A 27,047-nucleotide genomic window follows, 5' to 3' on the forward strand; every position below is an offset into this window, starting at 1 on the left:
TTTTGTCAGTGTTGAGTGCAAGTTAAATTTGTTTTTAATTAACAAATAAGTTAAAAATCTAATGGTTGCATATGCTTGCAAAGGCCAAAATTTTCAGCAGAGAACATGATTTTTGCACTTTAGCATTGTAGTGAATCTAGGAGGGGGCTACATGCAAAAACAGAGATTGTAGCCTCCGAGCACTTACATTTCTCGTTGATATTGCTTTATAAATTCCCTATTTCTTTATATTTCAAAAATAACTGTTACAAATCAGTTTGTTACCTGTTGTTATATTTGGTGGAATTTAGATACAATGCCAAGAATAGCCTTGTTGAATGCTCCCAAAGCTTCCTTTGATGATGTCTCATTTATTTATCATTAATTGCTCATTTCAAACTGACGGGGAGAAGCAGCATGAAGGCACATTAATTTTAAGTCTTTCATGATTAAAGGCAGCACAGGGTGTCATTTACAAAACTGGATATGGATTACTAAACACACAGCAACAGCACTGGATTTCAACAACAGCTGACAGTAGAAGTGGTGTTGCTACTCATACATTTAAAAAAGCTGGCACTGATTAGAGGTGGTGGGAAGGCAAATTAGAGTAGATTTCTGTCAAAACAGGCACTTGCACCACTTCTGAAATGGCAGTGAGGCAAGGAAAACAAGTCTTGCTTCAAACTGCAGGTGGTGTTTGGCACAGAATAAGGAACAAGCATGCAGCAGCAGGAGAGAACATAACCTGGCAGGAAAACAGGCAGTATCACAGGCTTCAGATCTTAATGGGGTTGCTAAACATTTCTGAAATGATTTGGTTGGTTCCAAGTATAAATTGCTATAGTTTTGTAACCTCCTCGGGATTTGTCTAAAAGGACTCTCGTTATAAGATGTGTGTTAAAAATTCTTGAAGTCCTTCAAACAGCCTCTGAACTGAACTTTTACATTCCTGACCTTACCAACCCCAAGCTAAGGTCATTGTTCATGTGCCAAGCTTGGGAATACCTATTTCCTTTAAAGCAATTTTTCCTCCTTACAAAACAGTCCTCTTTCAGCTGTGTCACAAGCATTGAGATTAGGAATTTTCTACGTAGAGAACCTTAATTGTAAACGGGCTGCACCATTTTGAAGAAAGGTCTAGGCCCAAAACGTCAGATTTCCTGCTCCTCTGATGCTACTTGGCCTGCTGTGTTCATCCAGCTCTACACCTTGTTATCTCAGATTCTCCAGCATCTGCAGTACCTACTATCTCTGGACCATTTATCTCCCACATACACAAATATGAGAATTGATTGAGAAATGTATCCAGTTTCTTACAGCACTGGAAGACAGATGTAGCACACTGTATTAAAGTACAGGTTTGCAAACTAGCTTTAAAGCAATGTAGTGCTGCACTTCTGATCAGGGATCTTGGATCTGCGAAGCTATCAGAATTCTGTTGCCTGAGGGAAGTTACAGTGAGCATAGTTTTGCAAGAAATCTACATTTTTTTTCCTATGCAAACATTACTGTTGCTCTACATTATTATTATTTGCCTAGATAATACTAATTGGTACAAAGTTATGACAGAATGTCCCTAGTCTATTTCAAAGCTTGCAGAAGTTCTCTTACACAGAAGCATTTAAGGAACAGTAGCAACGTATTAACCTCAGAAAGTAATCTTCTACTTACATCTTAGCATTCAATTTTTACAGATCCAACAAAACAGATGGGCTTTGAGCTTTAACTTGCTGGAAAGAACGACTTTTTGATGAAACTGTGGGGTTCTTTCAATAATTATCTAATTTCATTACCATTTAAGATTTCAGGCCCTGATGACAACACAGTAGCAACGTTGAAACTAACTGCAGGCCATCTTGGAAAGTGGGTCAGGCTGCAGTTGATGAGGACTGGATATAAAAAAAATCACAGCTGCAAAATCCCAGCATTGGCACAGATCCAAGATAGCAAGTTTCATTGAGGCAATATCTCTCAGATCAAAAAAAGTCAATCTTTCTCAATCATTTGCATTTAGGTTTGGCTGTATTAGCAACTTTCTGCTGCTAACTTTTTTAATATAGATTTTGCACAAGATCAATAGTGTTTTGACACTGAACACAATATTAACTGTCAAAACTAGGTGGTTCTGAATTTAAAAGCAACTTCTGATTTATGCCAATCTCATGAATACTACTGCTGACAATGAAAGCTGTGATACTATCAACTTCATAGTTCTATCACCTTCAAGCACTATTCATTTTACACTAAGCACTAGAAATTAGTTGGCTCAATGTTTAGAGTCCTGAATTCTTTTCACCTTATACAACATTACAGATTACAAATGGTCCATGGGAACACTATATATCTCCTAAACCAGAAGATAAAATATTTTAAAAAAAATCACAAGTCTTTCCTCTAACATTAATGAACTCACATAGTTTGATCTCGTTCATCTCTTGAATGAGGAAGTGTTAAATTGTTAAAATTTTTTAGGATTATTATCACTGGAATAGTAGCAGCTACTAACAGCTGTTATTCGGAAATAATTTAATGACAGTGAAAGAAAGAATTATAGCTCCAGGATTATTCAATAAAAAAGTTGCCTAATATGAGACCATAAGACCATAAGACATAGGAGAGAAAGTAAGGCCATTAGGCCCATCGAGTCCACTCTGCCATTTAAATCATGGCTGATGGGCATTTCAACTCCACTTCCCTGCACTCTCCCCGTAGCCCTTGATTCCTTGAGAGATCAAGAATTTATCAATCTCTGCCTTGAAGGCATTTAACGTCCTAGCCTCCACTGCACTCCGTGGCATTGAATTCCACAGGCCCACCACTGTCTGGTTGAAGAAATGTCTCCTCATTTCCATTTTAAATTACCCCCTCTAATCCTAAGGCTGTGCCCACGGGTCCTAGTCTCCCCACCTAACGGAAACAACTTCCCAGCGTCCACCCTTTCTAAGCCATACATTATCTTGTAAGTTTCTATTAGATCTCCCCTCAACCTTCTAAACTCTAATTAATACAATCCCAGGATCCTTAGCCGTTCATCGTATGTTAAACCTACCATTCCAGGGATCATCCGTGTGAATCTCCGTTGGACACACTCCAGCACCAGAATGTCCTTCCTGAGGTGTGGGGCCCAAAATTGGACACAGTATAAAGAGCTATAATCTGGATTTGCTTTATGCAAAGTAAAATATGTATAATATACAGCAATTAGAAATATAACAAACTCACTTCTGCTCAGATCCCACGAGCAAAAGCAGGAAGCTGCCAAGATCAGAGTACAGTCAAACTGTCAACCAACAATCTCCACAAGCATGTATTGCACAACCGGACTGCATTATGTTCAAAGGCAGTGGAGATTTTGGGATTTTTAAGATGTTAAGGTTGGCAAGTTTGGTCCTAATGAAGTTTCACTATGTGATATTTTGCATCTGACTACATACTAAACTATCTTTCATTTATGCTTATCGTTTTACATTCAGCTTGTCATTTAGATACAAAATTGGCTTAAGGGCAGAAGACAGAGAGTGATGGTGGTGAGAGAGAGAGGAGGTAATGGGAACTGCAGATGCTGGAGAATCCAAGATAACCAAGTGTGAAGCTGGATGAACACAGAAGGCCAAGCAGCATCTCAGGAGCACAAAAGCTGACGTTTCGGGCCTTGACCCTTCATCAGAGAGGGGGATGGGGCGAGGGTTCTTTTCTCTCCATCTTCGGTCCGCCTCCCCCTCTCTCCCTATTTATTTCAGAACCCTCTCCCCATCCCCCTCTCTGATGAAGGGTCAAGGCCCGAAACGTCAGCTTTTGTGCTCCTGAGATGCTGCTTGGCCTGCTGTGTTCATCCAGCTTCACACTTGGTTATCTGAGTGATGGTGGTGGATTGTTTTTCAGACTGGAGACCTGTTAGTAACCATGCCATACATATTTTCATCTAAATTATTTATAAAAATGACAGCAAAAGTGGACCCAGCGCCGATCCCTTTCAAACAGTGGTAACAGGCCTCCAGTCCGAAAAACAGTCCTCCACCATCACTCTCATAATTCTTTGAGGTTTGTGTTACATGTAGACTGGGTGATTAAGAAGGCATTTAGCACACTTGCCTTCATTGCTTAGATCTTCGAGTATAAGAGTTGGGATGTCATGTTGAGGTTGTACAGGCTATGAAGGCCAGCATGCCATTAGCTTTCCCACTGCCTGCTGCACCTGCATACCAACCTTCAGTGACTATTCCACCATAACATGCAGGTCTCGTTGCACCTCACCTTTTCCTAAACTGCCACCATTCAGATCATAATGTGACCCAGTTTAGTGTCAACTGCAAATATGGAGATATTGCATTCAATTTATTTGTCCAAATCATTAATGTATATTGTGAACAGTTGGGGTCACAGCACTGAACCCTGCGGTACCCCATGTGGCACTGCCTGCCAATCTGAAAAGGACCCATCTATTGCAACTCTCTGCTTCCAGTCTGCCATCCAGTTCTCTATCCATGTCGATTCATTACATCTAATACCTTGAGCTTTAATTTTCCTTACTAATCCCTTGTGTGGAATCTTGTCAAAAGCCTTTTGAAAATCCAGATCCAGATTGAAAATCCAGTCATGTGACTCCTGCCAAATTTGTAAACAAACCCGTGATTAAAATGTGTAACTGCATCATTTTGAGTAGCATTTTACTCTTTGAAATTGACCCAACATCATTTAAAGTTAATATTTACATCTTAACGGCAAAATGGAGAAAACATTAATATATGTTTGTTTTGAGAAAACAGGTGTTCTTTTACTTGCTGGCCTGCTTTGAGGTCTTGTATACCAGTCTGGATGATGGCGTGTTTCTATTAGATTCAGTTAACGACAACTTCTTACTCAGAAGATTGCTGAATGATCCAACAAATAACAACAAAAACACTACTGACCTTAATTATTAAATTTATAGAATCCGAGAAATCATAAAATAGTAACCGCAGAAATTAAAACGTATGGTCACATAGAACATAGAACAGTACAGCACAGAACAGGCCCTTCAGCCCACGATGTTGTGCCGACCATTGATCCTCATGTATGCACCCTCAAATTTCTGTGACCATATGCGTGTCCAGCAGTCTCTTAAATGTCCCCAATGACCTTGCTTCCACAACTGCTGCTGGCAACGCATTCCATGTTCTCACAACTCTCTGTGTAAAGAACCCGCCTCTGACGTCCCCTCTATACTTTTCTCCAACCAGCTTAAAACTATGACCCCTCGTGTTAGCCATTTCTGCCCTGGGAAATAGTCTCTGGCTATCAATTCTATCTATGCCTCTCATTATCTTGTATACCTCAATTAGGCTCCCTCTCCTCCTCCTTTTCTCCAATGAAAAAAGTCCGAGCTCAGTCAACCTCTCTTCATAAGATAAGCCCTCCAGTCCAGGCAGCATCCTGGTAAACCTCCTCTGAACCCACTCCAAACCATCCACATCTTTCCTATTATAGGGCGACCAGAACTGGACGCAGTATTCCAAGTGCGGTCTAACCAAAGTTTTATAGAGCTGCAACAAGATCTCATGACTCTTAAACTCTGGCTTTCAGTCTGCGCAGCAGGTATACACACGCAAACACCACACACGTTTTACAAATATATATATTTTAAATCAACCTGTTTAGACTTGTCATAACACAATTCTGGAGCAGGCTGGACTTCAACCCAGGCTTTCTGGCCCAGAGGTACCATAGCAGCCCCATATACAAACATGAGCATGGACAACTTTGGCACTGATCAGAAGAATAAGGATTCGAATTAGGTTTTATTGTCAATTATACTTAAGTAAAGGAGTTCAGTGAAAAGTTTACAATGTTACCTTTCATGGCGACATCTTAGGTACAAAGTACTTAAGTATAAATCTTAGACACAAAAAGAGAAATAAGGAAGAAGACCAGTCCAGCACCTGTCCTCACGCCACCCTACTTCTCCAGACCACTCCACTCTGGCTCTCATGTGCTTTGCACTGCTCCATGCCTCCAGCCGACTCTGCATCAGCTCTCAGCCACTCCTGGCCTCCAACTCGCTTTGCTGCGGCTCTCAGCCACTCTAGGCCTCCGGCTCTCAGCCGCTCCAGGCCTTCGGCCTGCTTTGCTGCGGCTCTCAGCCGCTCCACACCACTCCAGGCCACCACCTTGCTTTGCTCTGGCTTTCAGCCACTCCACACCACCCCAGGCCTCCAGCTCACTTTGCTTCAGCTCTCCGACGCTCCAGACGACTCCAGGCCTTCAGCTTGCTTTGCTCCAGCTCTCAGGTGTTCCACACTGCTTCAGGCCTCCAGCCCATTTCACTGTGACTCTTAGCCATTCCAGGCCACTGCAGGCGGCTCTGCTCTGGCTCTCAGCCGCTCAACGCTTATAAAAGACATATAAAATAACTTATAAAAGAACTGAACAAAAAGTTAATCTGAGTGACGTGTTTTGTAATTTTAAAAATGTGACCTATACATTTAATTCGAGCAATATTTCTCATTTTCCGCATTAAAAAAATTGCTGTTATCCAAAAAAATCATTGCCCCTTCTCTTCAGGAAGGTTTGCATGCATTTACGTAACAATAGAGCTTAAGGTTTGCTAAGTACAAGTTAAGGGCAGAAAGCACAAATCAGTTATGGCCCCTTTTAAATGAACATGTGTGCCAGCTCCTTCATGCAGTAGCAACCATTACAAAGTCTGGCACGACTGTAATTATTATAAATTCATTTGTGGGATGTGGACGATGCTGGCTGGCTAACATTCATTACCCGTCCCTAGTTACCATTGAGAAGATGGTGCTGAACTGCCTTTTTGAACCGCTGCCCTCCACCTGCCGTAGTTAACCCACAATGCCATTAGGGAGGGAATTCCAGGATTTTGAACCAACAACAGTGAATGAATGGTGATATATTTCCAAGTCTGGATGGTGAATGGCTTGGAGGTGAACCCAAAGATGGTGGTATTCCTATATATCTGCTGCCCTTGTCCTCTTAGGCAGAAATGGTCATGGGTTTGGAAGGCGATGTCTGAGGACTTTTAGTGAATTTCTGCAGGGCGTCTTGTAGATAGTACACAGTACTGCTACTCAGCATTGGTGATGGAAGAACTGGATGCTTGTGCATGCAGTGCCAATCAAGCAGGCTGCTTTGTATTGGATGGTGTCAAGCTTCTTGAGTGTTGTTAGAGCTGCACTCATCCAAGCAAGTGGGGAGTATTCCATCACACTCCTGACTTGTGCCTTGTAGATGGCGGACAGGCTTCAGGGAATCAGGAGAAGTGAGTTTCCCACTGTAGTATTCCTAGCTTCTGACCTGCTGTTGTAGCCACTTTGTTTATGTGGTGAGTCCAGTTGAGTTTCTAGTTAATGATAAACCCCAGGATGTTGATAGTGGGGGATTCAATGATGGCAGCATCATTGAATGTCAAGGGACGGTGGTTAGATTGACTCTTATTAATGATGGTCATAGACTGCCATTTGTGTTGCGTGAATGTCACTTGCCACTTGTCAGTCCAAGCCTGGATATTGTCCAGATCTTGTTGCATTCGACATGGACTGCTTCAGTATCTATTCACAAATAGTGCTGAACATTGTGCAATCATTGGTGAATATTCTCACTTCTGACCTTATGATCAAGAGAAGGTCATTGATGAAGATGCTTGGGCCCAGGACACTACCCTGAAGATCTCCTGTAACCTTTGCAGTATCCAGTGTCTCAAACCAGTTCTTGATATCACGTGGAGTGAATCAAATTGGTGGAAGGCTATTATCCGTAATGCTGAGGACCATTGAGGGAGGCCGAAAGGGATCATCCACTGAGCACTTCCGGCTGAAGAATACTGCGAAAGCTTCAGCCTTATCTCTTCCACTGATGTGCTGGCATCATCCATCATTGAGGATAGGGATATTTGTTGAGTCTCCTCCTCTGGTGAATTGTTTAATTGTGCACCAACATTCACAATTAGATGTGGCAGGACTGCAGAGCTTAGATCTGATCTAACGGTTGTGGGCTTGCTTAGCTCTGTCTATTACTTGCTGCTCATGCTGATCTATTAGACAGCTATCCCATTTTGGCACTAGCATCTGGGGCTTCTGCCATTGTCTTTTCCAGTGCCTTGATTGAATACAGGTGATTCATCCGGTTTAATTTCTTTGAGACTTTGTAGCGATGAGCTACAACTGAATGGCTTGCTAGGCCATTTCACAGGGCAGTTGAGGGTCAACCACATTGCTGCGGGTCTGGAGTCACATTTAGGCCAGACCAGGTGAGGACGGCAGATTTCTCTCCCTGAAGAATATTAGTGAACCAGATGGGTTTTTCTGACAATGATTTCATGATCATCAGTAGATTTTTAATTCCAGAATTTTTTTTATTGAATTCAAATTCCACGATGCAGCTGCAGCTAACTTCAGGACTTCAGAAGCCGAAGTCATTTTGAAAACTGGAATGAGATTTTATTCCTCAGAAACTCTTGTAACAAGTACATTAGTAACTGCCACTTCTGACTGCATCTTTGCCACGAAGTCACATGATACAAGAACAAAAACAAAGTTGCTGGAAAAGCTCAGCTGGTCTGGTAGCATCTGTGAAGAAGCAATCAAAGTTAACGTTTCGGGTCCAGTGACCCTTCCTCAGAACATGACGCAATTCTCAGGTTCCACGTTCCAATTTTAGCACAGAAAAAAAAAAAAATTTTAACCTAAGACTGAGCGAGTGCTGCATTATCAGACGTGACAATAAGCTGTATCTCTACTTACTCAGGTGGATGTGAAAGATCACAAGACACTATTTCAAAGAAGAGGCAGGATACTCTCCTGGCTTATATTTATCCCTCAGTCAACACTGCTGTTTGTGGGAGTGAACTGCATGCAGACTGGTTTAGAACGGTGTGCAACTTTAAGATGCCTAGTGGTTGTATGAATTGCTTTATAAATGCAAGTATGTCATTTTATTTGTAATTGCCTTGTACAGCAAATGATGCTTGTTTGTTTGCAGAGTGGCTCAGTCGCAACTAAAATATAGTATATCAGAAACTGCTGTGAAATACAAGAGCAACATGTAGTTGTGGCTTCCTCTACATTGGGGAAACCAAGCGGAAGCTTGGGGACCACTTTGCAGAACACTTCTGCTCGGTTCGCAGTAGACAACTGCACCTCCCAGTCGCGAACCATTTTAAAGCCTCCTCCCATTCCTCAGACGACATGTCCATCATGGGCCTCCTGCAGTGCCACAATGATGCCACCCGAAGGTTGCAGGAACAGCAACTCATATTTCACTTGGGAACCCTGCAGCCCAATGGTATCAATGTGGACTTCACAAGCTTCAAAATCTCGCCCTCCCCCACTGCATCCCAAAACCAACCCAGCTTGTCCCCTCCCTCCACTGCTTCCGAAAACCAGCCCAGCTCGTCCCCACCTCCCTAACCTGTTCTTGCTCTCACCTATCCCCTCCTCCCACCTCAAGCCACACCTCCATTTCCTACCTACCAACCTCATCCCGCCTCCTTGACCTGTCTGTCCTCCCCAGACTGACCTATCCACTCCCCATCTCCCCACCTATACTCTCCTCTCCACCTATCTTCTCCTCTATCCATCTTCGGTCCACCTCCCCTTCTCTTCCTATTTATTTCAGAACCCTCTCCCCATCCCCCTCTCTGATGAAGGGTCTAGGCCGGGAAGGTCAGCTTTTGTGCTCCTGGGATGCTGCTTGGCCTGCTGTGTTCATCCAGCTTCACACTTTGTTATCTTGGATTCTCCAGCATCTGCAGTTCCCATTATCTCTGATTAAAGTGCAAATTGTTTTTTTAAGCATTGGGCATGCTACCAGAATACTCTCATCAAGTAACATACTTCTTTAAAAACGTCAAACTTCCTGTTATTTAAAACACTCATAGATTAAATCAAGTTTCCCGACGTCTGTCCTTTACTTATTTTGAATGAACAGAAGATTGATACATAATTTTGTGAATATACATAAGTTAATATCAGTTCTGTAAGCCCTCAGCGACATTGTAAAATTACTGCGTATCTAACAGATTATACTATCATGTTCTGTTTATTTAAATACTACTGCACAGTTTTCTCTTAAGTACTGCTTTAGATAAATAAACTTTCCACTTCTCAAAACTCCCTGCTGTTGAGTGAACTTTTGACCTGCAATCCCTGGAAAAGAAAGCATCACTGCCACATTCCCGATAAGTAAATAGACTTCTGCCTGAAATATAATTTAAAATGCAGCTACACTTGCGCACTGCAATTCATTTGTATACACAGATCACAGGCATTCGGTAAAGGGACATAAAAGGAAGCCGATTTAGCAGCACACTTACAACATATTGTTAAATCGATATTTTATTAGGTTTTCTGTTGCTTAGCAGAATGACAAAAAAAATGCCACGCTAAATTAGAAGATGTGACACGTAATGCATCACCACTAAAATCAGCAATTTCTTACTGCTTTGCAATGTGATGCGCACAAATAATTTAATGCATTTCAGTCTTCAAAGTTTAAGTCTCTCTTTTCTCCGTCCTCGAAATGCCATATGCCACTCTGACGCTGCATTACATCCAGCCACCAGGAGGCATCCAACATCCATCATTGATAGTTCCACGCTCAACTCTGCTCTTGAGAAAGGGAGGAACAGAAGGGAGGAACAGAAAAGAGGACCGCGGCCTAAGGACAAGAGTTCAGAACATGCAGTAAAAAAAAGTCACACGTTAACATTCCATGGTGCTACTGCTTATGTTTCAAACTGTACTGATTCACTTTACTACCGTTGAACAATTAAAGTATTTGCACAATAGAGCCAGTATGTTTTCTCATACTGGGCATGAAATGAAATTCATTTCCCAACCCAAATGTGTAGCAAAGGTCAACAGAATTCCCTGTTGGACAAAGTTTCAGTCCATTTCTCTTCCAACATCATCACCCAATTTACACTCCATCAGTTTAGTGTCAATAGGGCTTTGCAATGATAAAAGTCTTCTAGGATCTCACTGTGGAAGATCTGTTTATAACATATCTTACAGACTGTGCTTCACCAACTCTGCTATTCCCAGGTTTGAAGAAGGTTGGGCAACATGATAAACAAGGGGACTTGCTTCTGGCCAAGAGAGCCAAATTTTGCCCCAGACCAAGCACAGAAATCGCACTCTGAAGAACTATCTGAATAAAGGTCCAACCTTGTCAAAAATACCAAAGTACATTTACTTCTTGGTTAAGCTTTCATTCAGAGTCAATGAGTGCAATATTAGTCAAGGATAAAGAAAGAAATTGGATTTTTACATCATCTTGCATGGTCTTAGGATATCCTGAAGTGCTTCAGAAGCATTATTACTATGATCTAAAAAAATGCAAGTCAATTTGTATACAGCAAGATTCTGCAAATGACAATCAGGTAAATGACCAGCACAGAATTCTCTCAGAATAGCAATGAACAGTCATCTTAAATTAGTATCAGAGATAATGGGAACTGCAGATGCTGGAGATTCCAAGATAATAAAATGTGAGGCTGGATGAACACAGCAGGCCAAGCAGCATCTCAGGAGCACAAAAGCTGACGTTTCGGGCCTAGACCCTTCATCAGAGAGGGGGATGGGGGGAGGGAACTGGAATAAATAGGGAGAGAGGGGGAGGCGGACCGAAGATGGAGAGTAAAGAAGATAGGTGGAGAGAGTGTAGGTGGGGAGGTAGGGAGGGGATAGGTCAGTCCAGGGAAGACGGACAGGTCAAGGAGGTGGGATGAGGTTAGTAGGTAGCTGGGGGTGCGGCTTGGGGTGGGAGGAAGGGATGGGTGAGAGGAAGAACCGGTTAGGGAGGCAGAGACAGGTTGGACTGGTTTTGGGATGCAGTGGGTGGGGGGGAAGAGCTGGGCTGGTTGTGTGGTGCAGTGGGGGGAGGGAATGAACTGGGCTGGTTTAGGGATGCAGTAGGGGAAGGGGAGATTTTGAAACTGGTGAAGTCCACATTGATACCATATGGCTGCAGGGTTCCCAGGCGGAATATGAGTTGCTGTTCCTGCAACCTTCGGGTGGCATCATTGTGGCAGTGCAGGAGGCCCATGATGGACATGTCATCAAGAGAATGGGAGGGGGAGTGGAAATGGTTTGCGACTGGGAGGTGCAGTTGTTTGTTGCGAACTGAGCGGAGGTGTTCTGCAAAGCGGTCCCCAAGCCTCCGCTTGGTTTCCCCAATGTAGAGGAAGCCGCACCGGGTACAGTGGATGCAGTATACCACATTGGCAGATGTGCAGGTGAACCTCTGCTTGATGTGGAATGTCATCTTGGGGCCTGGGATGGGGGTGAGGGAGGAGGTGTGGGGACAAGTGTAGCATTTCCTGCGGTTGCCGGGGAAGGTGCCGGGTGTGGTGGGGTTGGAGGGCACTGTGGAGCGAACAAGGGAGTGGGGAAACCAAGCGGAGGCTTGGGGACCGCTTTGCAGAACACCTCCGCTCAGTTCGCAACAAACAACTGCACCTCCCAGTCGCAAACCATTTCCACTCCCCCTCCCATTCTCTTGATGACATGTCCATCATGGGCCTCCTGCACTGCCACAATGATGCCACCCGAAGGTTGCAGGAACAGCAACTCATATTCCGCCTGGGAACCCTGCAGCCATATGGTATCAATGTGGACTTCACCAGTTTCAAAATCTCCCCTTCCCCTAATGCATCCCTAAACCAGCCCAGTTCATCCCCTCCCCCCACTGCACCACACAACCAGCCCAGCTCTCCCCCTCCACCCACTGCATCCCAAAACCAGTCCAACCTGTCTCTGCCTCCCTAACCGGTTCTTCCTCTCACCCATCCCTTCCTCCCACCCCAAGCCGCACTCCCAGCTACCTACTAACCTCATCCCACCTCCTTGACCTGTCCGTCTTCCCTGGACTGACCTATCCCCTCCCTACCTCCCCACCTACACTCTCTCCACCTATCTTCTTTACTCTCCATCTTCGGTCCGCCTCCCCCTCTCTCCCTATTTATTCCAGTTCCCTCCCCCCATCCCCCTCTCTGATGAAGGGTCTAGGCCCGAAACGTCAGCTTTTGTGCTCCTGAGATGCTGCTTGGCCTGCTGTGTTCATCCAGCCTCACATTTTATTATCTAGTCATCTTAAATTGTTTGCTTAAGTGATTGGAGTGGGACTTGAACCCATGATCTCCTAACTCAATGGTAAGTAACCACAATTAGACAAGTTGGGCATACGGGCAAACACATAGCAGATACAGTGCAATGTGAATAGAAGTGATTAGACACTTCAGAGGGAAAAACAGAAAGGCAAAGTATTGTTTGAATCGCGATGCATTGGCAAATACATACATAGGGATCAGGCTGTCCTTGTAAACCAGTCAATGAAAGTACTGTAGTTAGCCAAGTGCAGGAAACAAGTAGGACCAGAAGTGGTATATTGGCTTTCATGGCAAGTGGAAGTTCTCCAACACAGGAGGCTGTAGGGACCCAGTTAACAAATATATTCAGAAATCTTTAGGTAAATTTTTAGATATTGTAAGTATCAAAGGGTACGGGAGAAAGCAGGAATATGGCACTTATATAGAGGTTTAGCCATGATCAAACTGACGAATGGAGCAGCCCCATAGACCCCCCTTCTAATGTCTATGTTCACTGATCCATGGCTGACAACCCAAGTGCATTGCTTACCAAACTTATAAACTGTAAGGAGTGTGCTATGCTCTGTCCAGATTCCAAATATAATCAGTACTGCCTTTAATCAAATTATACCACAAATATCCATAATTTTACATCACTTACATCATACATCTGAACTCAACAGAGCTTCTCACAACTTCAAGTGGGGAAATGACAAGGAGATACCATTGTTTTATACTCACAGTGAAGGATTTGTGAAGGAATTGTAGATAAGGCTCTCAATGCCATGTGCATATTCAATACTATTAAACTATTCGGCTAACTTTTAATAATTAAAATAAAAGTAGCTTTGGCTAGTTGACCAATTAGACTCTGAAAAAAATGGTATTCTGAATCAAACTAACGTCTAAATCTCACATTTCAGCTTGCACCGAGGCAAGAAGGTGGGCTGGCTGCAAACCTGGCAGAAAGAGATGGTTTCTAAATTTCAAAACAATGCTGAGCTGTCAAATGGTTTTCTGAATGGTCAGCAACCATAAGACTTGATAGTAGGTTCAGGATACATGAGGATCACATTTTCCACTTAAATCCAGATGCTTTCCTGAGGAGAAGCCATATTCAAGGGTCTTCTACTCAAAGCCTAAAATGAAGCCATTGATTAGCCCTCCTCAAAAACATAGTCAGGGTCCAATCCACTACCATCTCTAGGTGTCCAACAATTTCTCCCCTCCCTACCATCACCTCCATTTTTATAACCATTCCCCATCATCACTCCAGATCACAGCCCAACCAAATGACATATCGCTGCTTTTTATTTGCCATGCTATGCAAAATGAATCTAGCACCCCACCACTTGCAAATGTTTGTCACTGACTGGTTGCCTGCCAGTTTGAATGGTCAACTTGTCAGTCAATCCTGGTTTCTATGTAGGGAATCACTCAAGGATGTCAGTGACTCTCTCTAGAGTTGATGATTCACAGGCCGTGGGAAACCCAAATTGCAGACTTCCCATAACCCTTTCCCAAACAGCTCCTGAAAGTCAAAGCAGTGAAACAATTAACACATATTTTGATTTATTTGGCTGCGATATTTCTAGTTCAAAATAAATCTTCAAGCAGAAGAGTTTCGAGGAAAGATACCCGCAGCCTATAATGGTGAGAAACTCCTTTAAATATTCCACCAATTGGGCAGCTGATTAGCTACCAGCAGGTTTTCTGCCAGAATTTTGACCTCAGACCAAGAAGTTCCGGCCAACAAAAGCTGTCAGCTAATCAGAGGCCAGCAGATCGAGACCCCAACGCTACTATGTCAGAGGCCATGACTCCTGCCAGGACAACACTGCCTTGACTTCGACTGCCACATTAAACTGCTGCTGTTCATTAGTGGCAGGTATACCCAAAGTGCTGTTAGGAGGCAAGCGCCAGGATAGTGGGAGGCACAGACAGCAGGGGTTCAGAAGCACTGGCAGACTGCTGTTCTCAGTAGACATGCCACCACTGCCCCCAACTGTGTATGACAATGTTCCTTAAGAGGAGTAACTCCCAAAACCTCACAGCCTGCCTATACTGGTTAACCAGCTTGATAGGCTGACTCTTTTTCATTCCACTTGCAGATGAAATATTTACAGCTTAGGTGGAATGAAGCCCTTAAGTGCTCATTATTTAACAATTTTAGGGCCTCAACTGGCAGCAATGTAACAAGGTGGAACATCAGTCTTCTTGCCCAGAACTTAATTTGGTCAAGGTCAGCCAAGTCTGCCACCACCCTGCCCCCCGACCCAGAAGATTGCACCCTATAATTTCCTCTTACACTTTGAACATGCACACAGGTTCAGTTTAAAAAGGTGATTCTGTTCTGAATCACTTTCACAATCTTCAAGAGAACAGACAGTACTGTGCTAAAAAAGATCAACAACTCAGTTACTTGTATTAGGTAATAAAGCAACATAAACACAACAAAGTGGGAATTTGATTGTAACAATCGAAACAATCAGATAATTTGAACAAAGTATCTTAGGATCAAGAGGAATAGTCTGTAATGAGTTATATGTTACTACTACTACTATTAACATTTTCACCTTCCTGACTATCCACCAGAAATTTTATAGAACAATTACTTGAACAAGATGTTGCTCTAGTACATGGCAACTAACACCAATCCCTTCTTGTCCAAAATAATTCAACCACCCATATCCAGAAAGATTAAATTTGATCTTTTATCAGATTTGTACTGGTGTCCAGGTTCCTGTTGCAACACAAATGTGACAGCAATATTTTTGAACTCACGATTATCCTGTAACTAATCTTTGTTCTGAAAATGCCACAAGTGAATTTAGTTGGACATCCCTTTTCTTTTGATGGATTTAAGACATTAAATGTAATGCTGATGTTGTTATGTATGTGCTCCAAAGTCACATATGCAGGAATTCACTAGATTTCCATATTTTCTTTAATTTCTAAATTTATCCAGTATAGTTAACTGGAACAAGAAGTTGAGCTAATTCGTGGCAGCTGACCTCTGCAAATATTTCAAGGCCTTCCTAGAGCTGAGTTAGTAAGTGAGGTGGCAAGGTTCCAACTGTTAAACCTTCCCAAGCAAATGAATATAGGACAGAGAGTTCCATGTTACTGAGAGAATTATTCCAAAATTTTTAACCAGCAGTTATTTCTGAATTGACATTAATATGTTTAAGTGCCGAACATTTCTAGCCACTTACTAATCTCGAAACAAGTCGCGTACAATTGCTAGTACAGAATTTTCCCTATTTTCCTTGGGTGGGGTATCTAGAACCCCAACCAGACTCAGAATACAGGGTAGGCCATTTAGAAAGGAGATGAGAAAAACAAAAGTAAACCTGTGAAATTCTCTACCACAGCAAGTCACTCAACTTATTCAAGAAATAAATAAATGTTTAGATTTTAAAGGTATCAAGGGGCTGGGGCGAGGAATATAGTGTTGAGATAGGGGATCAGTCATTATCATACTGAATGGTTGAACAGACGCAAAGAGCCAAATGATCCACTTTTGCTGCTAGTTTTTATGTCTACCAGAACTGTGCAAAAAGATTTGATTTGATTTGATTTGATTTGTTATTGTCACAGGTATCAAGATACAATGAAAGTTATTATTCTCCATACCATCCAGGCAAAACATTTTTTGTATAAGTACAACAGGTTAATTGAACAGAATGCAGAATATAGTCATTATGTGGAGATGCCGGTGTTGGACTGGGGTGGATGAAGTCAGATGTCACACTATATCAGATTATAGTCCAACAGGTTTACTTAAAAGCACAAACCTTTTGGAGCACTGTTCCTTTGTCAGGTGAAGTGAAGGAGCAACACTCCGAAAGCTTGTGATTTTAAATAAACCTGCTGGATTACAACCTGGTATAGTGTGACTTCTGGCAGAATCTGGTGTTACAGCTACAGAGAAAGTATGGAAAAAGATCAACTTTTAATATATGAGAGGTCTGTTTATAAGTCCGATAACAGCGGGCAAGAAGTTGTCATTGAATCTGTTGGTACATGTTTTCAAACTTTTGTATCTTCTGTCCGATGTAAGTAACCTAAAACACTGTAGTAATTTCTGAAGCTTCCAATCACAACTCCAGTTTTTATTTTGCCATTGTCTCAGGAATTCATTAATTTAAGTTCTTTCTATGCAAACAGCAAATAAATAGTGATCTTATAGCCTTGTCAGAATTTTGTCAGAGCTATAATGCTTCTTTTAATGTTCATTTAATGATGCTTTATTCTTCTAAAAGGCTATTTATTTTGAAACTATTATTTAATTTGTTTCCATCTGTATTTCTCCTTTCCTTTTTTTGTTCAGTTGAAGTGACTATGCAATCCTCATCCAATGACATCAGAGCCCATACTGTATGGGAACCAAAATTCTGCTGCTGGTACAGTCTACTCATTCTTCTATAATTGGTACTGATGGCCACGTTAAGTTCCAAGCTTAGAACCCCCAATAGATTTTTGGTAACATTTATCTAAATTGATAGATAATTAATGGCAGAATCAAAATAATTCTGAATCTATTAATAGGAATAACGATCTAAAGCATATCTTTAAAACTGACGTTGTAACTAACAAGTTTGTTTTACTGATCTCTCTCCTTTGTGCATGCCACAGCTACAACATAGACGGAAATCTGCCATCAAGTTCTATAAGTACCTTCAAAGGTTTTGTGCCTAACCTAAATTATCAGTGTACCAGGGATCAAGGGCTGCACATCTATCATCTCCTGAGAGAAGCTCTTTCCGAGTTGTGTTTTTTCACGGTTTTGTGTGATTGTTCTTTGTGCCACATTACAGCAGTTGTTCATGCTTTGAAAAATACAAAAGAATTCAAATAGGTATTTTTATAACTAGCCGGAATATGTATTTTTCTCTCTAAAGTGACTACATCAGTTTTTTTTGTACCGTACATTTTTGCAGCACTATCTCGGCCTCCTCCAATTGCCACAGCATTGCAGATAATAGTCTTCAGCCAATTTGATTCACTCCATATGATGTCAAGAAATGTTTGGAGACACTGGACACTGCAAAGGCTGTGGGTCCTGACAACACTCTGGCAATAGTACTGAAGACTTGTGCCCCAGAACTTGCCACTCTCCTAGCCAAGCTATTCCAGTACAATTACAACACTGGCATCTACCCGACAATGTGGAAAATTGCCCAAGTATGCCCTGTATATTAAAAGCAGGGCAAATCCAACCCAGTCAGCTACTGCCCCATCAATCTGCTCTCGATAATCAGTCAAATAGAAGATGTCATCAACAGTGCTATCAAACAGCAATAACCCGCTCAGTGATGCCAGGCCACTCAGCTCCTGACCTCATTACAACCTTGGTTCAACAAAAGAACTGAATTCTAGAGGTGACATGAGAGTGACAGTCCTTGACAACAAAGCCGCATTTGCCCAAACGTGGCATCAAGAAGCCTTAGCAAAACTGGAATCAATGGGTATCAGGTGGCAAACTCTCCTATGGTCGGAGTCATACCTGACACATAGAAAGGTGGTCGTGGTTGGTGGAGGTCAGTCATCTCAGCTCCAGGACATCTCTGCAGGAGTTCCTCAGGGTAGTGTCCTTGGCCCAACCATCTTCAGCTGCTTCATCAATGACCTCCCTTACATCATAAGGTCAGAAGTGGGGATGTTTGCTGATGATTGCACAATGTCCAGCACCATTCGCAACTCCTCAGATACTGAAGCAGTCCATGTTCAAATGCAACATGATCTGGACAATATCTAGGCTGGGCTGACAAGTGGCAAGCAACAGTCACATCACAAAAATGCCAAGCTATGATATCACTAATAACAGACAATTATAACCACCCCCTCCCTTCACATCCAATGGTGTTACCAACACTGAATTCCCCCACTATCAACATACTGGGGGTTATCATCAATCAGAAACTCAAATGGACTCACCGTATAAACAAAGCGGCTACAACAGCAGGCCAGAGGCTAGGAAAACTGCAACTCAGCTCTTGACTCCCCAAAGTTTGACCAGCATCTGTAAGGCACAAGTCAGCAGTGTGATGGAATACTCCCCACTTGCCTGGATGACTGCAACCCCAACAACACTCAAGAAGCTTGACACCATCCAGAATAACGCAGACTGCTTGTTTGGCACTACAACCGCAAGTATCCACTTCCAACACCACCAAGTATTATTTACAAGATGCACTGTAGAATTTCATCAAAGATTCTCAGGCAGCACCTTCCAGACCCATGATCACTTCCATCTAGAATGACACGGGCAGCAGCTACATGGGAACATCACCACCTTCAAGTTTCTCTCCAAGCCACTTGCCATCCTGACTTGGTAATATATTGTGTCCCTTCACTTGTGCTGGGTCAAAATCCTGGAATTCCCTCCCTAATGATGTTAAAGATCAACCCACAGCAGGTGGACTGCAGCAGTTCAAGAAGGAAGCTCATCACTACCTTCTCAAGGGCAACTAGTCATGCTAGCATCTAGCAACACCCATATGCCACAAATGAGTTAAAAAAAAACTTCATCTGATCCCACACCTTGAAATATTAACCAATCTCTGACATTCAGGAATCGACTGATCACCTCCCACATTTTGATTCTAAATAAGAAATAAAAAGCAAAATTGTGGAGGATAGATGTCTGGTGATGATGGCTGTCTCTGATGGCAAGACTTCATTTCATTTCTCCTTAAGAATTTAAAATGGGCAGGTCTGGATGAAAGGCTTAAGAATTGTCCTGCTTCGCAGGGATACTTTAGTCACTGTAAAAAGGTCAGTCAGTTGGACCCTATAGAATATGAGTTCCCTGATCGAGGCTGTTAAACTGGTCCAATCAGGGAGCTTTGGCTGACATGCAAAAAGAGTGTGCGTCAGAAATTCTGGCTTCTGTGGAGTCATTTCAGAAGCAACGAGAGCAAAGCATGATCCTGAAGAAATTCGCAACTGTTGTCTAACTTGTGGTAGGTATTTCTTACATCATGTCTTTGGGAAGACTGACTCATTCAACCTTGCTATCAAAGACTGGATCCAATATGTGGAGAGAAGGTGTCTTTTTTTCTGGGCAAACAACATTGTGGCAGATGTAAAACAATGAGTAATTCTCCTGACAGCTTATAGACCTGCAATTTGTTCTGTCACTAGGAGCCTAACTTTCCCCGAGGCACAAGGTATTAAAACCTTTGAAGAATTTACTGACAGAGTTAAAGAATACCCTGACCCCAAGCCTCCTCTAATTCTGAGATGCTAACGCTTTTGCCAGCAATTCAATAACCAGGGGAATCTGTTTTGGGATTTTTGACTAAGTTATGACAACTGGCAGAAACCTGTGACTTTCATTTAACCCAGAATGAGATGCTTAGAGACTGGCTGGTACACAGATTAATGATATAAAAATGCCTACTGTCTGAAGCCCAAGTGGACTTCAAACAAGCGCTACAACTGGCTTCATCATGGGAAAATGTGGGAAGTGGAGCTCATGAGTTCCAGATAGAAGTGGACATTCTCGCTAGTCTGACTGAGCTTTGTGAATATCATTTGAGTGCTGGCAATTGCACAGCCTCATTCAGGATATATCCTGACCAGAGGGACTATAGGTCAGTCTACAGCAAAATCCCAAAACCAAACCAAGCCTTAGCCAAACGGTTAAAAATTTTCTGCAAAATCCTTGCCAACAAGCCATTTATAGTTGTTGCTGGTAAGCAGACCTGAGACAACAAAAGAATCCTAGAAGTGTCCTAAACTGTTTAAGATAATTCAGAGGCCGATGTCCAGGATGGTACATTGGAGAGTTCATAGCCTGGAATGCATCTGGTTTCAAACAGTGAAATTATTTAGCAACGTCAAAATCAGAACCAATCAAGACAAATGTCTAGTTAAACAGTCATCCGGTTCTAATGGTGTGGCCATATAAGTGATCGGAAATCCAGTTTTTAACAAAATTCACTCTGGACTCCAGCCCTTAAGTTTGCCAAGAGCTTATGCCAGGGAACCTTTAAAGGTTCAGGTTATAACTTCGGTTCCAGTACCTTATGAAAAGCAGGTGGTTCAGCTACCAGCGATTGGAGTAACAAACATGATGAGGCAAAATTGATTGAGAGAGATTCACCTACTTTGCTATAGAGTCAGAAAGATTAACAGCACGGAAACAGAAACTCTTCCATGCTGACCAGATGTCCTATATAAAGCTAGTCCCATTTGCCAGCAGTTGGCTCACATCCCTCTAAACCCTTCCTATTCATATACCCATCCAGATGCCTTTTAAATGTGATCGTACCAGTATCCATCACTTCCTCTGGCAGCTTATTCCATATACACACCACCCTCTGCATGAAAAAGTTACCCCTTAGATTCCTTTCATATCTGTCCATCTAACTTTTAACCTATGCCCCCTAATTTTGGAGTCCCCCACCCAAGAGCACCTCTTACAGTCACATTTTTTCTCCTGTCCTCTGTTTTGGGTAGGCTCATCATTTTTCAATTAGAAAATGGCTGCCTGAGTGTAGTCCTAATTAAATACCCAGAAGTTTTCCAAGAACGTCTAGGGGCTATCAGCAAAACCAAGGTCACCTTCATGTTGACCAGAAAACAATTCCGCAACTCCGCAAGGTCTACCCATTGCCATTTGCCTTATGAGCCAAGGTAAAAATCAGAAGGCTGGAAAGTGAATGAATCAGCAAACCCTGCTCCTGAGATGCTCCTGAGATGCTGCTTGGCCTGCTGTGTTCATCCAGCCTCACATTTTATTATCTTGGAATCTCCAGCATCTGCAGTTCCCATTATCTCTGAATCAGCAAACCAATCTATTTTGCAGAATTGGCAGTGCTGGTCATATTGATGGGTTCACCTTTGTGGGGATTTTAAACAAATGGTAAGCCACTTTTCACAGCTGGTTAAATATCCAACCCCTCCAATGAAGCATTTATATGCAATGCTCACTGGGTGGCTGTCCTTCAAGAACCTGGACAACGGCCACACTCACTTGCAGTTGTGTTTAGATGAGGATTCACAGAAGAATGCTACAATTAACATCCATAAGGGCTTGTACCACAAGCTTAGGTCATTTCTTTGGCTGGTAAATTATAACAGAAAGTTCACACATAACTTAGCATTGAGCTAGGCACCTTTGTATCGACTCCCGAAAAAGGGTCAGCCTTTGGAACAGTCGCAAAGACAACTTTCAATGAAGAAACGATTATAATTCTGTAAAGTGTTGGCTCACTGTGATCCCAAGAAAGATCTAGTATTGCTATGCGATGCCTACAAAATCATGGTGTTATTAGCTTATAGCAAAATAAGAATTGGTGGTCTCATTAAGAGGTGCCAGAGTGTCAACAGTTCTGACACCCATCCTTTTTATATGTCAGCCAGGGCTCCCTAATCAGAACATCTTACCTGCCACAATCAGAGATGTCATATTCTATGAGGTCCAGCTGGCTGACCTCATTACAAACACGACAGATACGTGTCAAGAAGCTTGACACCATCCAGGACAAAGCAGCCCATTTGATTGGCACTACATCCACGGGCATTCACTCCCTTCACTACCAATTTCAATAGCAACAGTGTGTACTATCTACAAGATGCACTGCAGAAATTCACCAGTGATCGTCAGACAGCACCTTCCAAACTCACAACCACTTCCACCTGGAAGGACATGGGAATCAGACATATGGGAACATCACTGCCTTCAGGCTCCTTTCCAAGCCACTGAGCATCCTTTCTTGGTAATATATCACATTCCTTCACTTGTGCTGGGCCAAAATCCTTGAATTCCCTCCCTAATAGCATTATTGGTCAATCCTCAGCAAGAGGACTGCAGCAGTTCAAGAAGGCAGCTCACCACCATCTTCTCAAGGGCAACTAGGGATGGACAAGAAATGCTGGCCAGCCAGCGACGCCCACATCCCACAAATGAATAGAAAAAAACAGATACATCAAACTAAACAGCTCTACTAAATGTGTTTCTAGGACTTTGGAAACATCCTTTACTATTTATGGCTTTAAAATTGAGCATAAAAATAATCATAGTTTGCAGAGCAACTTTTTTATCTTTTAAATATGAAAACACTTTATTCATTCAATACTTCGTACTACCACACTTGAGAATAAACATAGAGAATGCTTTCAGCAGCTTGTGTTCAATTCACACATATGAAAGGAACTTCAGACATAAAAATATAATTGCAATTCAGTAAAGGCTCCCCGATTGAACCTAGAACAAATACAACTGCAAGTTTGAGATGCATTATAGCTACTTTACATTGGGGTGTTTTCATATTTATGATAGCCACACCAAAAGCCTGCTGCATAAACATAAAATAGCTGATGGGAAAAACAAGGACACACCAGCCTGGATGCGCTCTGCAGTGCCTCTACAGACCAATTCAAACATACTTATGAGTGCATTTACAAAGCATTCTGCTTCAAACTGTCTGAACTGAAATCCTCATACTGACCAATATCAATTTGTATTGCTTCCTTTCACAGTCAGTCTAAGTAACCACATAGATTTGTAACATCCTATAGTGATGGATTACAAGCTTTTTTTAGTTTTCATTATGATAGAACAAAACATGAAACACTCTCATGCTGACATTCTTGAATTGGCTGCAGTTAAGTCAGAGAGAAATTGTGAAGACTGTGAGCGAGTAACACAGTACATCATGAAATGTTGTCTTATATTGAGGTATGGTTCAAGTGACAAAATCTTGTTTCAAAAGACTATCATGTGTTCAATTTATGTCATAAGGTTCTGACAAAACCTATGAAGAACAAGCTTTGCAAGTCCAAGTAAAATTTCAAGTATCTGAGTTTTGTCAGTTAAATAGTTCAAATTGGTTCTTTTTTCTTGTTAATTACACAACCTATAAGCAGATTTGAATAAAATATGAAAATAGTCCAATTCTTATAACATAGATAGTAAAATTGTTTTGAAAGCTATAAGTTTTGATGTGTCCCAATATATGATGTTTTAAATGTATGACAATAAAGGCATATAGTGTCAAATTGCTTTGTAAGTGGTTTTCAGAAAAATATTCACCAAAACTGTCACAAGCAATATTGCTTCTACGTCTTTGTGACCATATGTGGCCTGTCTGTTTATCCAAATATGTAGTACCTTTATACCTGTCTGAAGGTAGGCAAATATCTTCCATGGAACAACTTGTGAGCAGCCTCAAGACCCCAATTCCACAATCCACAGACCAGTGAAACATTCCTCCTCCTTCAAAGAAACATCATAAAATTAACTATGTAAAGGATTTGATAAGAGCTTAAAATGCTACCTTTGGTTCTCTCAAAATTGAACTGGACGGAATTCTATTTCCATTTAGCAAAATTACTTGTAAATTTTTTATAATTAGTCTTTCAAATATGTGTAGTCACATTTTTCTCTAATTATTATATAGATGAGTGCACATTCACACATCTTATTAAGTCAATATGTGATAGGAATACAGCCACACATTATGATATCATTCTTTACATATTCATTCAGATATGTCATGGGAATGTACACTCCCTTACACAACTTCTGGAAGTTACTGAAAATTCTAAGTGCATAGTGCTTGCAGAAGATATGCATAATGCTGCTTGGCCTGCTGTGTTCATCCAGCTTCACACTTTGTTATCTTGGATTCTCCAGCATCTGCAGTTCCCATTATCTCTGATATGCATAGCTAGCCTGTCATCTACACTGAGACTGTTTCAGGCATGGGTGCAGCCAGTTTGTTTGGCCTTATGTTTTGTGGTATCAGGGATGGACCAGTGTTGTGATGGCTGGAGGTCAATGTTCTGCTTGGGAGATGAAAGGGTTATGCCACTGAAGGGAACATTTCAATATCATCTGTTTTGACTGAAGGTTTATATCCCTTGCTAGGCAGTCTGCTTCTGTTACATCTTGACAGCACTCACCGGGTGATAGTGGCCTTCCCCTTGAACACAATATTGCATGAACGATGCTGAAATAGCTGAGAATGAAAGGAAAAGAAAGACCTCCGTACTTTAGTTGACTTGACATAAAATATGGCCAATCAATCCTAATCTGCAATCAACAAAGTGATTAGGATGTTAAACTCCTGAAAGCAGGAATCACATTTCTAAGGCTCTGATCAGATTTGTCACTGTGTCCAGTTTTGGTCAAAACCCATCAATGGAGAAATTCAATGACTACAGATCAGCAAATGTCAGGGTCAGAGGTCAAGGGGTCAAAATGAGGAATAACTAGAAAGCTAACATTTTCAACCTGGAATGAAGCTATCAGAAAAGTGCTGGAGCAAATTATTGCCAATGCTGCAATCTGTACTGAAAACAAAAAAAAATGCTGGAAATCAAAGTGGGTCAGACACCATCCATGGAGCTGGTATCTCTGATGAAGAGTCATTTAGACTCAAAATGTTAGTCTTCTTTCTCTCCATGGATACTGTCTGACCCACTGTGATCTCCAGCATTTTTTGATTTCTGTCAGAAAAGTGATCTTACAGGGGGATAAATCAGAGCATAGAGACATTTAATTCAGAATATTACTTTGGTCCTGATTATCTATGTCATAAATGCCTCAGATTATATTTTTTCAGATTTAGGAATAAAAGTTTTAATTGTGGAAAATAGAGGTATCCAGTTGAAAAAACAGTGGAAGACAATTCTGATGTAAATAAACCTGGGTTGATTACATTTAAAAGATAACCTGTGTTTATCTTGCAAGTTCAGAGTCATTGGTAAAACTGCAACAATGAATGATCCATCTCTAAAGTTTGTAATGAAGCCAGGGAGTCAGTGAGAGAGTTGTAAAACTCTATTTGCACTATGAATTATTCATGTAGGATGCATAATCAAAGAGCTATATATAAAAGTAAAAGAATTTGTTTGCCTTGATTTGAATCAACCCTAAACATGCCCTGTTGCTACAGAAATACTGATTGGGGAGGTCTTGGTTATAAAGTCCTTTTGTGCAATTTTTCTGTGTCTTTGCTGGTGGAAGCTGGCAATCCAGTTTGAATTTTATGAGGGAGAAACAGCTGAAATAGTTGCCCTAGTAGAAGAAAATCCAGTGTTCCTCATAGAGCTTCCTGGCGGAAAGCAGTCAGTTTGGAAAGAGCTTTGCAGAAACAGTGGGAGCAGATTTAAGGGGAAGTAATGTCCAAGGCCAGTATAAGGAACCTAAGAATCCACAGTCCAAGGTCTTTAAAGAAAACTGAGGGATTGCCTCATCAAAAGTTAATGGAAGGATTGTCATGTAACTTGCATCTTGAGAAGAAGGTGGAATACTAAGGAAAATTATCAGAAAATTCCAGAAGGCTGCTTTTTTGGGTTAGACCTAGGTAAAATGAATGAACTTTTAAGATGTTGTAAAATAGAGAACACTTAAGGGAGGTGGGGGTTGGAGTGGACAGGATCTTAAGATGTAAGGGTAGTTTTAGGACTGAATGCATCAAACCCCTTTTTGAGTGGGAAGGCAAAAGCCCTAGAATCATTCAATAACCTACTGAATGCTAAACAAAGAAGGATGTTAAGATCAGAGATGAAGGATGAAGGGTCTGGGCCCGAAACGTCAGCTTTTGTGCTCCTGAGATGCTGCTTGGCCTGCTGTGTTCATCCAGCCTCACATTTTATTATCAAGGATGTTAAGATCACTCTTTTGTGGCCTTTGGTTTCAATAATTACAAGATGACCGCAAAAGTATCAATGAGTATACATTCCATTTTACATTTACAGTCACTAACACTTGACAAAAAGTATCAGTATCAAAATGCATCTTGCACAACAGTACAAGCCAGCACAGGGGCCTCAACTCAATAACTGAGACACAATCAAATGGATATCATCAGGCCCATTTGGACATGCAGTCTGAAATTAATCAGGAATCACACACTTCAATCACCATAAATGATTATCTGTGGGTTTGGTTTAAGGTTGAAATGAAATTCATTTAAACGTAACCTAAAACATACCCTCTGTATTTTCTAAAAAGTGA

General features: G+C 41.7%; 1 protein-coding gene across 11 annotated transcripts in view; it reads right to left on the reverse strand.

Moving 5' to 3' along the window:
• pbx4 (pre-B-cell leukemia transcription factor 4) overlaps positions 1-27,047 on the reverse strand; it is a 472,408-nt gene that overhangs the window by 117,963 nt on the left and 327,398 nt on the right. Inside the window, exon 1 of one of the 11 annotated variants that reach the window (XM_048521992.2) lies at positions 1,654-1,822. The exons of the other annotated variants lie outside the window; for them this stretch is intronic. Coding sequence (XP_048377949.1) covers positions 1,654-1,663 — 10 coding nt within the window. The 5' untranslated portion in view covers positions 1,664-1,822. Of the gene's footprint in view, positions 1-1,653; positions 1,823-27,047 lie in introns of those variants that run through there. 11 annotated transcript variants of the gene reach the window in all.

Source organism: Stegostoma tigrinum, chromosome 35 (assembly GCF_030684315.1).
Source record: "Stegostoma tigrinum isolate sSteTig4 chromosome 35, sSteTig4.hap1, whole genome shotgun sequence".
Taxonomy (NCBI): Eukaryota; Metazoa; Chordata; class Chondrichthyes; order Orectolobiformes; family Stegostomatidae; genus Stegostoma; species Stegostoma tigrinum.